This window comes from Eptatretus burgeri, chromosome 16 (assembly GCF_056783735.1).
Source record: "Eptatretus burgeri isolate ZD-2024b chromosome 16, Ebu_testis_v1, whole genome shotgun sequence".
Taxonomy (NCBI): domain Eukaryota; kingdom Metazoa; phylum Chordata; class Myxini; order Myxiniformes; family Myxinidae; genus Eptatretus; species Eptatretus burgeri.
The window spans coordinates 26,275,620-26,293,119 of record NC_140976.1 but is presented as its reverse complement, the minus strand read 5'-3'; the positions used below and the strand labels follow the sequence as shown (position 1 = coordinate 26,293,119).

The 17,500-nt window shown below is 41.6% G+C and overlaps 1 protein-coding gene across 13 annotated transcripts in view; it reads right to left on the bottom strand.

Annotated features, from left to right (window-relative positions):
- Positions 1-17,500, bottom strand: part of SGSM1 (small G protein signaling modulator 1) — a 165,695-nt gene that overhangs the window by 1,558 nt on the left and 146,637 nt on the right. For all 13 annotated transcript variants that reach the window (XM_085859292.1, XM_085859284.1, XM_085859285.1 and 10 more), the window contains 5 exons: positions 16,073-16,197; positions 7,705-7,787; positions 6,744-6,853; positions 4,825-4,921; positions 4,401-4,568 (listed from right to left, as the gene is read on the bottom strand). In XM_085859292.1, the coding sequence (XP_085715418.1) occupies positions 4,401-4,568; positions 4,825-4,921; positions 6,744-6,853; positions 7,705-7,787; positions 16,073-16,197 (583 nt within the window). The remainder of the gene's footprint in view (positions 1-4,400; positions 4,569-4,824; positions 4,922-6,743; positions 6,854-7,704; positions 7,788-16,072; positions 16,198-17,500) is intronic.

Below are 17,500 nucleotides of genomic sequence, written 5' to 3'. Positions count from 1 at the left end.
CTGAGCTTGGATTGTTTATAAAACCAAAGGTGGCTCACCAATGTCTTTCAGAATTAGCCTAATCTACCTGCAGCAAATACCAGTCCATGCCTTTCTGGAGATGCCTGAATGCTCTCAGGGCAATAAAATGGGCTCCAAAATGCTGCACCATATGCAGCCCCTCATAAAATATAGAAGAAGCCATTCAACTTTTATCAAGGGTGTACGTGAGCAAACACCTGTGACCTGCCTCCAAACATGAGTTACACCTCATGCATCCAGGACCCAAGCATCAATCAATCGATCAATTTTTTGTATAGTGCTTTTGATTTAGGAGTAAACTCTCAAGACGCGTTGCAAAATAAATAGGTATGAGATTTTTGAAAAGCAAGTACAAAAAGACAGGTCTTTGAGTGGTTATAAAAGACAGGTAGGTACCTAATTGACAAGACTGTGCTGATTTCAAAAGAGAGTTTCACAATCGAGAAGCACATCAGAAGAATACCTGATCAAGAAGAGCCTTCAGCCTTGTGCGAGGAGCTACCAGAAGACTATAGCCTTGTTAGAAGAACATTCCTGTTAGACCATAGTGTCTGTGCAAGGTGAAATTATGTCAGAAATGTAAGCTGGGACCAAATGTTGATCGATTTAGAAGTTATCAGTGACATTTTAAAATCTATAAGCTGGTGTACTGGCAGCCACATGTGTGTTTTGAGGATTGGAATGATGTGATCAAATATGTAAGCTTCAACAACCATCCTGGCTTTGATATTGTGAATGAGTTGGATTTGAGAGAAGATGCAGGCTTGTAAACGGAGCTGAAGTCATTCAAGAGAAACGTTGTGAGAGCATGAGCCAGTTCCAGTGGGCCTCCGATTTAAGCACGGGTTGATTTGTAAAATATTATGCGAGTTGAAGCAAAAGGATTTGTGGATTTTAGCAACATATGACCTAAAGGAAACTGTTGGATCCATAGAGACATATGGGAGTTCATCATTTCATATGCAGCATATGGATCATGCTTTGCATCATTGGTGGGTTCCATCCTCATCTAATAGTTGCATTCTCTTTTACCTTGTTTCCATGCACCACTCAACCAGGGTTGAAAACCGTGCTTCCCTGACATGGCTTCTCGCGCAACTTACATTTGATCTTCTATCCAAACTGAGTGAAAACTCACCTTTCCATTCAATGGGAGTTTTTGGATGTATGTGGGCAGTTCTTCTTCAGCAAGCCTCGAGTGAAAACTGACAGGATGGAAACGTCTAGGCTCACAAGCCAGCACAGAGGCTTTCGGGTATCTCGTCAGCCCACATGAGAATTACAAGTGTAGAAGCAGAGACAAGGTGGTGATTGAACTTTTTAAAAACAGATGAGGAGCCAAAATATCAGTCTGAGCAACACTGATCTTGAGAAAGTTCATGAACAACCATGTTTGAATTTTATAGGGACAGTAAGTCAGAGTTGTGGAAGAGAGCATATAATCAGGTTCAATGGACAGGTAGATCTGGGTATCAGCAACACAGCAAATAAAGCTAATAGTGAAATTTTATGAATTGTACAAAGTGTATGAAGAGAAAGAGAGAGAGCAAGGGCAGAGCTAGAAGAGATCCCTGTGGATCCGCAAACAGATGAAGTGGCTCTGATGAATAACGAGCAATGTTTACAGTAAAAGTACAATCTGTGAGATGATGGTCGACTATGCCAAGAGCAACTGGTACGTCTCAGAAGTATTTGGATTGTAGCTGATCATTGGTCCGCTTTGCTCAGAGTATCAATTGCAGCCTTCAGATAAGTGCAGTCTCGCTGCTCGAACCATTTCAAACCAGATTAGAATGGTTGTACAATACCTTGTTAACGTGTGCACCACTCCATACAAGTTGAAAACCATGCTGTCCCCAATCCGGCATTTCCAGGTAATATAGTCGTCCTGGTTGGGGGCTCTCAAAGCGAGCTTGCCCGCATTTTATTCTGATTCCTTGTGAAAGCGTGCACACATGCGATAGGGTAAAGGCCGGCCAATCAGACAATGAGTTGGCATATGCATTTTGAGTTAAACTGAAAGGAAGGACACCATTTTTTGTTTTATGATAATTCCTAATTATTCTTTGGCACCTTTGAAAAGCACCGGGTGAGCAGAAGAGAGGGAAGTTGCAACAGATCAAGATGATGAGATGCAAGCTTATCACTTGGAGGTAATACACATGCAAGGTCTGAACTCCTTCACAGATGCAGGATTTCTATCAGGCCTAGCAGCCCACCTCAGACCATGAACTTGACTCGTGACCTTGGACATGCTCAAGGCTTGTGAGCCCGGACATATCAAGCCTGTCAGTTTTCACTCGAATCTGTAAGATGATGGTCTTTAAGCTGAGGAAGAACTGCCCACATACATCAAAATGCCAAAAGGTGAGCTTTTCACTCAGCTCAGACAGAAGATCAAATGTGAGTTTTGCGAGAAGCTGGGTTCAGGCAGCACATTTTTAAACACTGGTTGAGCAGTGCATGCAAACAGAGTGAAAGAGAATGATAATGCAGGTATTCCAGAAGTCAAATGGTAATAGCACGTTTGAGAGTCTTGGAAATAAAGGAGAAGATATAAATGAGTCTAATTTTGAAGAATCTTTGTCGACAGTGAAGGTTTTTTTCCAAATGGTAATTGTTGTGGCTCTTTTAGATGGGGACAGAACTGTTGACAATGCAATGGAGCAACGGATTATTTTTGTTGCAAGTGGAGAGACAACAAAATGAGGAAACAATGATGGAACCAGCTCCAGTAGAAAAGTTAAGTCGTTTTCTTATGAGTTACACTCAGGATTGACTGGACAGCATCTTGACTGACAGCTAAGAGGTATTCAGACAGAATGAAGTATTAGTTGGTGTAGGATCCACAGCATGTTTGGTAGGTGCGTTGCATATAAACATCTTGTACTGAGAGGCAAAAACTGTTGGCTCAGAAGCAGTGGTCATTGGAAAGTAAGTTTCTACCCTAATTACAAGTTTATCAATGACAGAGAACATTAGTATAATTGGGTGTGTGATGGAGGAATTGTTCTGCATCACTGTAAAGAAATATAAGGCCTTTGTTTTAGCAAGTGATTTCATGTAATGGTCCATGGTCATTTTGGAAGTCTGGTAGTTAGCAAGTGACTGAGGCTTGTTGTAATTTTCTCTCGAATATGTGACATGTTCTTTTGAAAGAATGGAAATCAGCAGTAAGCCAGGGGAGAGTGAAGGCAAGTTTTTGTGAATCGAATGGCATGCGGAGCAAGCGCGCTGCTCATTCTCAGCTCACTCGAGTTCCGTCCTGTGGCTGCGTGATAGCTTTGGATTTAATCTTTGCAAACAAAAATGTTTCTGCTGAGGAATAAGTTCAAAAAATACATAAATAAAGGAAATTGATAATGAAGACAAGTGAAAACAGAAAACATGAGAGAGAGAAGAGAAGAGAAAGAAGAGGAAGAAGAGAGCGAGACAGAGCGAGACAGAGAGAGACAGAGAGAGACAGAGAGAGACAGAGAGAGACAGAGAGAGACAGAGAGAGACAGAGAGAGACAGAGCGAGACAGAGCGAGACAGAGAGAGACAGAGAGAGACAGAGCGAGACAGAGAGACAGAGAGACAGAGAGACAGAGAGACAGAGAGACAGAGAGACAGAGAGACAGAGAGACAGAGAGACAGAGAGACAGAGAGACAGAGAGACAGAGAGACAGAGAGACAGAGAGAGAGAGAGACAGAGAGACAGAGAGACAGAGAGACAGAGAGACAGAGAGACAGAGAGACAGAGAGACAGAGAGACAGAGAGACAGAGAGACAGAGAGACAGAGAGACAGAGAGACAGAGAGACAGAGAGACAGAGAGACGGAGAATCAGAGAGACAGAGAGACAGAGAATCAGAGAGACAGAGAAGAGAGAGACAGAGAGACAGAGAACAGAGAATCAGAGAGACAGAGAGACAGAGAATCAGAGAGACAGAGAGACAGAGAGACAGAGAATCAGAGAGACAGAGAATCAGAGAGACAGAGAATCAGAGAGACAGAGAATCAGAGAGACAGAGAATCAGAGAGACAGAGAATCAGAGAGACAGAGAATCAGAGAGACAGAGAATCAGAGAGACAGAGAGACAGAGAATCAGAGAGAGAGAGAGAGACAGAGAATCAGAGAGACAGAGAGAGAGAGAGAGAGAGAGAGAGAGAGAGAGAGAGAGAGAGAGAGAGAGAGAGAGAGAGAGATAATCCAGTAAGATCCAGAAGAAAAACAAAAAGCAGTTTTACGGCACAAGTATATCACAGTGAATTACCAACACTTGTGGAAAGAGAACTCCAACAGGAAGTAACAAAACCAAGGGCAACCTGCTGGGAAAGGACACCAAAATTGAGCAAATGGCTTGCATGCAATGTGTGGAAGTGCTTTGAATCTTACCATTGAAGAACTTTATGATATCCGTGAAATCCATGCAGTTGTCGAGAATGATGTCACGATAGATCTCGACAAAGGCGAGGGCAATGAAAAGCACGAAGTGGAGAGATGAAATGCGACGTGCAGCCCAGATTACCTCCCACACAGCAAACACGTCCTCGTACAGCAGCTCTGCCCATTGAAACAACAGTCACAGTCAGGGGTGTTAAAGCACCCAACTACCTAAAGCTAGATTTACAAGGAAGCAGTCTGCAATCCAATTCCCACACCTGTAAACCATACAACACAATGTACTAATGACGTGAAAGGAAGAGTTAAGGATGCCAAAGTTGATTTAAAACCCAAAAATTAATGACAATTTTCACAAGGCCCAAGCTGAACAATGAGTGGCATTGCGAAAGTGTCTGTGGAACTTTAGCCTTCTTACCCCGTTTAAAGTCGAGCAGGAACCAGCGATAGCAAAAATAAAAGTGCGTGTAGTCCCCATTCTGATGCATCAGCTCGAAGACATCTGAATCCAAGATCTGCCAGTGATAATGATGGAGATCAAACTGGTGGTCAATGTATGATGCAGATTCTAACAGTGAATTCCGATGGATCCATAGGATAATTAGCCTCAGATAATTTTACATACTTGTACCAAGTTTCCAGCAACATGGGTGATGAGAAACTATCAAACTCAGATCTTCTTTGTTTTTTGGCCCCAGGACATAGTGGACATCCTTCCAAAATACATCTTTGGACATTTAATTTTGGATAATTTGCTGCATTGGACTTGCAAACAATCCAGACAATGTTATTATTGTCCTTCAGAAAACAAAAATTCAGGTTTTTTTGGGATCTAAAAATATGACCATTACAACACATAAGAGCTCTGCCCAACAGGTTTCAAGTCTGCTGCCCACCACCACCTAAAGGTCTCTGATTGCCACTAATAAGCTTTACTACACCTGCTGAGACTGTTCTCATCATTTGCCTGCAATTTCCTATTCATGTACTGCGGTGCATCCATTTATAATTGCAGCCCATTGTTTCCCCCGTTGATCCATTTCCCACTGTTGTTTTGCATTTTCATGAGTTTTGATAACTGTAAAAAATTAAATAAATGAACTTGAAGGGCACTCTTCGACGTTGCAATGTCGCCAGATATGCTTCCGCCCACATTATCACATCATTAAACATACTTGTACCAAGTTTGATTTAAATTCCTGAACCCAGATCAAAATATTAAATAATTCTGACGGCTTGACCATGTGTCCAATCAGGTTGAAATTTAAAACTTATATTCCCCATGTCGACTAGATCATAATTGTGAGGTTTCACATCGATTGATGAAGCGGTTCAAGAGAAATAATTTTGAAAAAGATTTTCATTCAATCCAATATGGGTCAGACCATGTGACCTATTAATTATTTGTGAACACCCTGATATCCCCAAGGCTTGGGGAACATGTGGGTGAAGTTTCCCCTCGATCTGTCAAGTTGTTCTGGACAAGATTTTAAAAGTTTTATTCTTCAAAAAAAATCATAGCTGTCAAACGATGTAATATAACCAATGACATCATCGGTGGAGAACTTTTTGTTCCTCATAGATAGGCTATCATACCTGTAAAGTTTCGCCTCAATCTGTTCAGCCGTTTTGGAGAAAAAGGTTTTTAAAGGTTTTTATGTTGAAAAAATATGGCTGCCGTACCATGTGACTAATGACGTCATCATCCCCCCTACAAATTAGCCCGAGATGACCCTCAAAAATATTCATCCTGATCGGATAAAGCGTTTGACGTAGGCAATGACGTCATAATGAAGCCACCTATGAGGTCATTAAAAATCACACTTATTTCCCATGGGGAGGACTTGACATGTGCCAAGTTTCAATTTTTTCATGGAGCGGTTTCGGAAATACAGAAGTCCAAAGTTTTTCTTTTTTTCCAACATGGCTGCCACACCACGTGATCTATGACATTATAATTATAATTGAAACATTCTACATGAGTACTCACACCTCTGGTGAAAATTGTGTCAATCGGATAGGCGGTTGCAGAGAAAATAGAGAAAATTAGCATGGCATGTATGGACGGACAACCCGAAAACATGTCTCTGGGCGACTTTGTGATTGGAGGCAAAAGATTGTATTGTACAAAAAGATGTACAATGCCCTGAGATACTGTATGCCCCTGGTATCTTGCTATGTATTAAACATCGTACATTTCATAATGCACCAATTTCAGTTATTCAATGATGTAACATCAAAGACGACAATGCATAGTGTCCTGAAATTAATGAACAACAAGAATCGATTCAATTTACTATTGGTGACACTTATGAGCAATCGGTCAGTGCCACATACCTGAATAAGTAAGCGCATGTTGGCGAAGTGCATGTCCATAGCACCACCGTGCGGGAAGTTTTGATTCATTCGCTTCATGAGCTCTGTGAAGCAGCTGTAAGCTATAGCTTCTGCTCATCAAATGGACAAAGAGGGAGGAAAAGCAGCATCACTTATGAGGAACAATAATAAATAAATAAAACATAAGTAAAGGTGGTGACATTAAAAATACTAATTAGAATGACACTCGGTAGAGCGCATACTCTGCCAGACTGAACAGTTTTTGTTTTGTATCCAACTGATAGGCCACATTTGCATCTGGACCTGAACCAAAATCTAATCGACTTGTTCTTATCACCTACCCAACTCATCCACTAAGTTTTGTCATAATCCGTCCATAACTTTTTGAAATATCACGCTGTATATCGTTTTTTGTCCTATCTCTCAATTATGAAGAATCACTAGAATATATAAAAAGAAAGTTCTCGTATCCGGATCAGGATCTTCACAAAAACGAAATCAATTCGTCCTTGTCACACACCCAACCTGTCCACCAAGTTTCGTCAAAATCCATCCATGACTTTTGGAGATATCCTGCTTACAGACAGACATACAGACAGGGGTGAAACCAGGTAATAAGGAATCCGAAACCTAACATAACATCTCAACGGTGGTATATCCAAGCAAAAATATGAAGACAAGCCTTAAGGGAAAAGCCAGTTGAGATCTCAGGCCAGAGTTACTTCGAAAACAAGTACGGTACATGGGAGTTGAGGAAACCGAGATAATCAGAACAAACTGACCACTAACCCTCCAACTCCACCCCCCCCCCCCAAAAAAAAATCAGATTATAACTTTAAAGGAATAAAATAACGATTTTAAAAAAGGTGAATATTGTGGAGTAGAGAATAGTTTGAAAGTAGTGTTGATGATCGATTTAAGGCAGTATGGTGCTGAGCATTTCAAGCTTGAGCCTTTGTACCATCATCGAGGATAACCAGCAGCGGTGCAAGGATATCACACATTCCCTGCACGTAGCCAACATCCAGATGCTCCCACACATAACTGCGCACAACACACGTGCCACATATGCCCATCAATATAATGTTAAGTACAACCAAATACACAAGCAGGGTTACAGTACAGTACATCATTGTCAATAGAAGGCAAAAAGAGCCCGATAAGTGCCCTCAAGCATCTGATAGGCTCGCTTGGCATGTTTATGACAGTGAGAACCACACTTGCACATTTGTACATGTGCAGATGCAATTTGAAAAACACAATGAAAAAATAATAAAGGGAGAGTCAGATAAGGAAAGGTCACTTGGTCCATGTATCTGGAACATTATCTTCAACACAAGCAAGTCTTACATCCTTGATCTTTCTCTAAGGTGGTCACACTTATAGTGCAATGAAGCATGGCTCTTCAATTGTGATATGGAGTGCCTGCAGGCTGTAACCCACCTGGTATTCTGAGAGGGAGCTCTTGAGTCGGAAGTTTTAAAGACACTTTGGCATTTTCTTATTAGAAAGCCAGGAAGCAAGGCTTGCTGTTTTACAACTATAGAAAAGTCAATGGCATCTGCCATATAATATCTCTGAGATGGCATTACTTTCAGGTCCTTCAGCTCACATGCGTTCATCCATTTACCTGCTCCTTCTCAACTCCCATAAGACCTTTTTTTGTACACAAAGTCAATGCTGATGGAAGAGTGAGAACATTGAACAGATCAGGATGCAACACAACAAAAGGAACAGTCGAAAGAGGGGGGAAAAGAGTAACAGTACGGTTTATGGACAAAATATCGGGAGACTTGGAAAAATAAGGGATGTTGGGAGGAATGAGGGGGTAGGGCAGGACACAGGGGCTGAACAAAATGGATACAGAAGAAAACTCTTAGGAAGAAAAAAACTGGAAATTTGGAAGGAGGTGGGCTTGGGGTGGGGAGGTGTGACCTGACTGAGGTTCATCGCAAGAGAATCCAATGATCTTGAAGGCCTTGGTTTCCACAGCGTCAAGCTGAGCAAGGTGTAAGGCAGGAGCGTTAGTGGTAGTTGTGGGGGGGGGGTTGAATTGTGGTGAGGGGAGTGGGTTGAGGAGTTGTGATGGGGGGGCCGGTTGAGGTTGGGGTTTGGGAGGGGAGGTTGAGGAATTGTGAGGGAAGTGGGGGGGGTGGGGAGTTGAGGACTTGAAATCACATTTTGCATTGTATGGATGCTTTGCGAGTCCCTGCTCAGTATGTATAATGGGCTATTGCTGTCAGTCTGTCACCTCCTTCCACTGGAACGCTTCTCAGAGAGAAACAGTTTTTGATTAAAAGTTGCTTCAACTTAATACAAACCTATTAGGCTATGGGCCAGATATGGCCACCGTGCACCGCCCCCCACCTCCCAGCAAACCTATGTTTTTCTGAATCCCCTGAATATACTGAACACGAATATGAATGTTAACATTGAACATTTTGGGATGCACTACCTGTTTTGACCTTTTGAATAGGGGTACCCTAAAATTATACTTTTATCGATTTGCGTCGAATTCAATTTACGGATGGAATCAAAATGGCATGCAGAAGGCCCAAATTATATCCAATATACATGTATGATGCATCAAATTGAAGATAATTGCATTCTGATCATCTTTATATGTCGAACAGTGTTGTACATTAAATCTAAATGAAATTATATACATTTGGACATGTATTCCCTATCTTTCGAATAAACACAAAATCAACACTCCGTATTCTTCAATGAATATATTTGACATTATATGAATTTCATTGCAGGTACAGACAATTCAATGATAGTGAGAAACGGTATTAATTACCTTTTATTTTTCGAAAATATCAAGCAACTATTATGAAAATATACAACGTTATCACACAATAAGCATCAAACGGGTATTCAGACAAATAATGTTTTCAATCAACCACATTTTGACCAAATACACATTTGTGGTTACTTTTATGGAACATTATTTGACAAACTATTACCATGATTACAGATAATTAGTTGTAATACCACACAAAATATTATTTAATAGTATAGTTTGAAAGCAACCAAAAAATCTAAGATGGCCACCATCAGCATCACCAAACAACAAGATATTTCATTGCACATAAACATTTCCAGTCTATATCTCCATCATCCGGATCATGTCAGTTTCCCATAATACAAGAATATTTTACGTGCAGTATTTCATTTTCCTTCATATTTCTTCCCATATTCATCCATCATATTTCCAAACATACATCTACAACTTACAGTGCCAATGCAGACTGCAGAAAGCAGACGTTTCAGAGTGAATAAAATAGTGTTTATATTTGTATTATATCCGCATCATATTGAATACAATATTCACGGAACTAAATAACACAACCAAATCTCAAACATGGTAAGTATTTAAATACAACATATGTTCTAAACAATTCAAAACAGAAGTATACTCCAAGAGAAATGAATGTTCCTGTCGTTAATGTGAATTGCAACTAATCCTACTCATTGTCAGACTCTGAGCTGTCTCCATTAAGATAGTCCGATTCGTCTGGAATGTCCGAGTCCGAGTCCGAGTCATTGATCTTCGCTGAATCTTCAGCGATGTCTGCCAACTGCTGTGGCAGGACCCCTCCCTCGTACCAAAGAGGCTCCAGATTCCCCTCAACTAAAATCCACCCATGTCCATCACTTGGCTCAGGGATCTCAAGATTTGCAACGTGGGCTCTTTTCCAAATGCAAAGTTGGAAGTTGACTCTCCAGATGTGTTTCTCCAGGCTCTTCTTGCATGGAGGGAGAGTGCCCATGTCAACTGTGCTCGAACGGGAGAGATGGTCATCACCTTTCGCATACAGCTCATTCATTTTCATGAACTGCAACTCATCGATGCTCCGAGTACGAGGTTTTCCATATAACGCACAGGTGAACTCGTCCAGGTCATCCATCTGGTCGTCGGGTACTTCCCACGTGTCTCCTAATCTACCTAGAACTGGTACAAACTTGGGCAGCCTAGAAAGGGTCTTCAGTGGCTTCACCTTGCCTAGACCCTTGAAAGCGCTGGTCAAGTCACAGTCACTGAATACATGAAGAGCCATTATTGCTGTTGAATGCTGTGTAGAATAACCACGGGCAATTTCGGTCACGTCGATAAGCCTCTTCTTGTTCCCGGTACCTGTGTCAAACAAGATCGTCACATCTGTCATAATTGCAGCGTAGTGCATGAAGATGACAAATATATCACTATCTGGACTCTTCACCCTGATGTGGCTGTACTTCTGACTCCTGGCATACTCGCAATACAGAATGATTCGAGAATCAGTTTCTTCTTGAGTGGATTTTAGTATGTTCAGTTCTCTGTTACACGTTGACAGACAGTCTTCAGATGTCAGTAGATATGCTGATCCACCACAAGTCACAATTACCTTCCTCCCATGTAACTTGCTGGCATATACGTCTTAGCTCCAGAGTCGAGTAAGCAGTTCAATGAACTGTTGCTTGTTCTCATCATTGCTCAAGAAGAACTTCCAATCTGCAGTTTTTTTTAGTGTTACCCCCCTTCAGAATCAGTTTGTCCCCGCATCCTCTCCTCAGTCGTTCCATCGCCTTTACAGAGTTGGGTACGTAGCTATCTGTGCTAAACACGTCACCTGACTTCGGCAGGATGTTGAACACTTTTTCGCATATCTGGCTGAAGTTACCTGGTATCTCCTTTAGGAAGTAGAAACAGGCATTGCCATCGAAAATGACAAGTGTTTCGTCATTCGGAGGTTGGGCAGCATCCTCTTGGTCTTTCATCAGGAATGTGAAGGACTTTGATTTATCTGTTTTGGCCATGAAACCATCAGCAGTGCCAATACTGTATGGTACAGGAGTGAGTGGGTAGGTGAGAAGTTCTTTCAGGTCCAGTTGTATGCCTTGGTTTTGTGATTTAATGAACAGCTGGAAAGCGACGTTTCCCTGTTGTTGGTACTGTGCAGCTTTGTTCTTAGTGGTTGTAACTTTGCTCTTCTTGTTCATATCAGCGAGAGTTTTCAAGTTGAGATGCTTGACTGGCTCGAAGAAGTCCCGTCCTGCTTCCAAACATGTGGTAATGAAGGCTTCATTAGCATCTTTGCCTGCCTGCTCGGCTCTCAAGAGATCTTCCTGGACTTCTTCAGATGCTGTGGCGCCCGACGAGAGGATCATTAGCTGATTTTTGCTTTCAACCTCGAAAGGATTCATGAAGCTTTCAACTGCTTCTCGTGTTCTTTCCACCAGCTTCTCTCCCTTCAGGATCTCAGATGGATGAAGATCATGGTGCTTGGTTCCTGCTGTTGTTCCAGATAACATGTCGGCCATGCTCAGGGTGGTATTGACATATTGGGATAGAGCATGGGTTGTTCGAACCCAGCATTGGTATGCGTTATAATTCGTCAGGAGGCCTGAGACACCTGTGGCACTGCCACCAGCTCCTTCATGGGACTTGGCATGATACATAAAAGTTTCTTCCATGGTTTTGTCAACTGCACATCGATTACCGGGAATGAATGATCAAGCAACACTAATAGCCCCTCTCCTCAAGAGCTCCGTAGCGCCAGGATGCGACAACTCGATGTTGGCAAGGAATGTAGAGAAGAAGGTCAGATATCTGGCATAATTGTGACCCCCGAAACTGAAGAAGAGGCTCGTTATCTGTTGCATGCAGTGTGTGCATAGGAGGAAGTTGTGTTTAATTGCATGGATGAGAGACATCACTAACCGTACATGGTCCATGTACGATATCCACAGTTGACCAGTCTTGCCTCGATGCCTGGACTTCACGCTCTCTCTATACTTCTGATTGCCATCAAGGTAATTCTGTATTGCAGGATCAGACTGGGCTGTTTCCAGGCAATCTTTCGAAGGAGAATTCTGTACATCCTGCAGAATCTTCTTTGATTCCTCTGGTAATGACGTTTATACCCCGTCTTTACCAATGCTCACAAGGTACTGTGACAGTAGAAGTCTCTCAAGACATTCCACTAAGATCTTATGATAGTGCATTGCTCTATCATCGTGCTTACCAGAGAGCACTCCTTGAAGAGAACCTGAAGATATCAAACCTGCTTCCACAGCAAGATGTCGGAGAGGCCCGAACCATTCATCTTCTTCCATAAAAGTGACCACAAATGTGTATTTCGTCAAAATGTGGTTGATTGAAAACATTACTTGTCTGAATACCCGTTTGATGCTGATTGTGTGATAACATTGAATATTTTCATAATAGTTGCTTGATATTTTCGAAAAATAAAACGTAATTAATACCGTTTCTCACTATCATTGAATAGTCTGTACCTGCAATAAAATTCATATAATGTCAAATATATTCATTGAGGAATACGGAGTGTTGATTTTGTGTTTATTCGATAGGGAATATATATTCAAATGTATATAATTTCATTTAGATTTAATGTACAACACTGTTAGACATATATAGATTATCAGAATGTAATTATCTTCAATTTGATGCATCATACATGTATATTGGATATGATTTGGGCCTTCTGCATGCCATTTTGATTCCATCCGTAAATTGAATTTGACGCAAATCGATAAAAGTATAATTTTAGGATACCCCTATTCAAAAGGTCAAAACAGGAAGTGCATCCCAAAATTTTCAATGTCAACATTCATATTCGTGTTCAGTGTATCCAGGGGATTCAGAAAAACATAGGTTTGCTGGTGGGGGGGGGGAAGGGGAGGGTGCACGGTGGTGATATCTGTCCCATGGCCTATATGGGAAAATAATATAAAAAACAAAGTTGTACACAATAGATTGCATCTTTATGCATATAAAGTGCAGATAGTGCAATGTTTCGGACCGAGATTTACCCAATTGAATGTTTTGAATAAATCAATAAGTTTTTAAACTCATTTTACTCTCTTCTATTTTTTAAGCGTCAGGTGCATACAATTACAACTCAGGACATTCACTATATAACCTGCCATCTTGAGCTCTTTCAACCAGCACAATAAAAGGCTTCCTGTTTTTTTCTTTCTTTCATGGTATTTTTACCACGGGCTTCCGCTAGTGTTAATAAAAATTGCAAAACTGAGCTGAAGACAAGTTCACAATGTTGTGTCAGATTCCTCACTACTTTAATCTATACGACATACACTTGGTCAAGAGCAGAAAAGGATACCGTAGGGCGTAGAAGGTTGCACTCGTGCAAGTACTTACACACTTGATTGTACAACATCCAATTGGTAATGTCATGATATCAAATGCATTTTCTTTACAATGACCCCAAATAATTCGAGATAGGACTAGGCAAGCAGCATCTTACACCGGAATCCTCAGTTCTACGGCTGATGACAAGCCTAAAGGCCCGGTCACACTTTGACGTTTTAGCCAACGTATGCCGATTTTTGAATTTTTTTTCTAAAACGCTGGCACACGTTGAATACGTTATGGGTAAGTTTTGATAACATTGAGAGCACGCTGGCATACATCGTTGTACGTTGGCTTTAAACGTTGTACTTTTCGGTTGTCCTCAAATTTTTTCATGCTTGAAATTTCACGACGTATGCCGGCGTATGACTCACACGTTCCGCTACGCTGGCCACAAGTTGTAGGCACGGTCTGCGATCGTTGACAGACGTCAACACATGCTACTTGTAAGTTAATCATAAGTTGAGACACGCCGAGGTAATGTTTAGAGTACCCGAAACTTATTTCCTACCTATGATTAACGTGTTGTTGGCACGTTACGCGATCGTTGCCACACGTCGACAGACGTTACTTTTAAGTTACTCATAGGCTGAAAGACGTCGGTATAATGGATCGTCCTTGCGTCAGCGTCCACGGCCACGGCCAGGACACTTATTTGCAGCATTCTTCAAACTTTTCTTCAGCATGACGAGGATGTTCACACTTCGATGTCTAGCTTGGCTATGATTCCAATTGTCCATCGGCATGGTCTATTTAAAATAGTCGAGTTTGAGCGTTTTAACACGTTCAGAAGAAACGTTTCAAATTTCCAAACCCCAGCGTCAAAACAAAAAAAACAAAAAAAAAAAACAAAGGCGAGTGACAGCAATTTAAATCGTTCATTGTAAACAATGAAACTAACTGAGTGGTACCGTTTAAAAGTCGTTGAGTGTAAAAAAAATCCAATTGTTGAGCGCAAGCGTCTACTTTCAATAGTGGAGATGCAGCCATTTAAATCGTTGAGTGGCAGCCTATGAACCTACCCGTGGACACGCGGACGCAAGGACGATCCATCATAACCCACACCCTCCCCCTCACACCCACCTACTACTGCCAACATGAACAAACTACTACTAATACTAATAGTAATACTGATACTGATACTGCTGACATGGACATCGACTCAAAAAGGACTCGAAAACACTGTTGGGTTCCCCTTTTATGAGCAGCATTTTTATATACCAATTCCCAAAACCGCTGGGAACACGTCTTTATATGGCAGTTGTAACCTAGAAACACGTTCATTTATTTTTTTTGTCGACCGGAAGACGTCATTGGAATACGTCTACATACGTCGATGTGTGTTGGGGCTACGTAAAGAATTGGTTCAAAGCACGTCAAACATAAGTTAGAAATAAGTTTCGCGTAAAAAAGACATTACCGCGACGTGTTTCGACTTATGAGTAGCTTATAAGTAGCCTTTATGGACGTGTGTAAGCGTCCACATATCGTGTGTACAACCTATCCCCATCGCATGCGAACGTATGTCATACGCCGAGTACGTCGTAAAATTTTGAACATGTTCAAAATTTCTTGACGTACTCTACTTACTACGACTTATGATAGCGTATTTAGCGTTCTACTCGCGCATACCAAACTTACCCATACCGTATTCGACGTGCCCCAACGTTTTAGACACACTTTTTGTTACGTCGGCATACGCTGGCAAGATCGCCAAGGTGTGACCGCGATTTTGACCCTTCCATTTCTACGGCAGTTATGATTCGAATCGTTGTGCGTCAGCCTTTTAATAGGCTACGCCACGACATCGTCGGCGATGCGTGCAACGCGCTATGCCTGAGTTAGACTATCGTTGGGCATCGGTTGTGTAGGCCGACAACAGGTTCAGCATTCGTTGGTATAAGTTATCTATAACACAACGAAACGTTCTGTGTTGTTACCAATGCGTTATACATAAGACCAAGTTGCTATGAATACGTCCGAATCTTTAAAAAAAAACATCAAAAGTTCAACGTAAGCCAGCGTTTTACATACATTTTAACACGTTGCCATCGCTGGCTAAAGCGTCAAGGTGTGACCGGGCCTTAACAAATAATAAATGAAAAGCATATGGACCAAAAAGGTTGCTTCATGCAGTGGAGAATTTTACTTCAACAAGTGGTGAACAAACCTGCACATGATGTTGCGTAGCTTATCCAGATTTTCAGGAGTGAAGTACCAGAAGTTACGGTCACAGCGAAGCACGTCCTTCTCAATGCGCTGGAGATTGAGTGCATAGGCATCGAGCAGTTCAGTCTGTGGGGAAGAAAAAAAAACCCATCTTCTCTTCAATTAAGGCATTATCAACTGTATGCATCAAGTCTACAAGGAAAGGGAGGGGGAAAGGATGAATTGATAAACCTTGAGAAAAAGAAAAAGAAAAGGGTGAATGTAGGAAAGATAAGGGAGGGTTAGGATGAGGAAGGAGTGGGAAGATGAGAGAAAGGAGGTTGCTACTACAAATAAAGGTTTTTTGTTTTTTTTTCCAAAGAAAGGGTTTTTTACGTGGCAAATTAATGTGAAGAAGTGGGGTGGTGGGGGGGGGGAGGGGAGGGGAGGTGTTGGAGAGGCATTAAACGTTTCAGCATGTTTATATATGCAATAAATAGAAAACCCGACAGCATGACAGTACTCCTTCACCTTCCTTCTCAGATGATATGGAATAGGGGTCAAAAGCATTTGTAAATGAAAAAACATTTGTAATGGTGAAATTGTTAGAACGTCTGCTCCGAATCTGGGACATTGATCGTTCAAACCCCAGTCGAGTCTTACCAAAAACTTTTAAAATGGTACATGCTGCTTCCTTGCTTGACGTTCAGCATTGAAAAGCTTAAGAGCACAGACAATTCCCGTAGGTAGGCCTCCATGGATAGGAGGAAATTCCTCCTTGGAAAATGCCCCGTTGAGTGCGGTTGAGAAAAGTGACATTGGTATAACATTGCTGGTACACAGTGTCCTTGGAAGTGATGGTTGTTTGTTTTGTCCAGCAGTCTTGCATTGTGTTGCATATATTCGTCTGTATGTCCCATGTGTGTGTGTGTCAGTTCCACTGTGAGCCTCAGATAATGTTAAGTCAAACAAGAAGAAAAAAGAACAATAAAAAGTCTCATATCTCTCTGGCTATTGTTGTAGCAACTTCAAACAAAAGGTAGCTTCACATGGTCAGGAAAAAAAAAAGCAGCTGCCACATCGAATGCCCTTTGGCCTTGTGTATGGTGAACTCCATTAAAAAAAAAAAAACTTCAAAGTTACAGAATCTGGTTGTTTGCAAAAGCCCTCTCATAAAATGATTGAGCCACATCTCCACAGCATCTGAAATTGATTCCACAAAGGTATATTTTGACAAAAACACTCTCTTTCTTTCTCTCTGTCTATGTCTCTCATGGATGAGTGTCGGGGTGGTGCTGAGGTGTCGTCCACCAGATGGCGGTCTCCTTGGGTTAACCTGAGGCGTTCCTTTCGGGTGGGTGCCTGGAATGTCCTATCCCTAAGAGAGGATGATCACCTATCTCTGTATCATCTGAGCTCAAGCGTTTCAACATAGCTATTGCAGCACTCT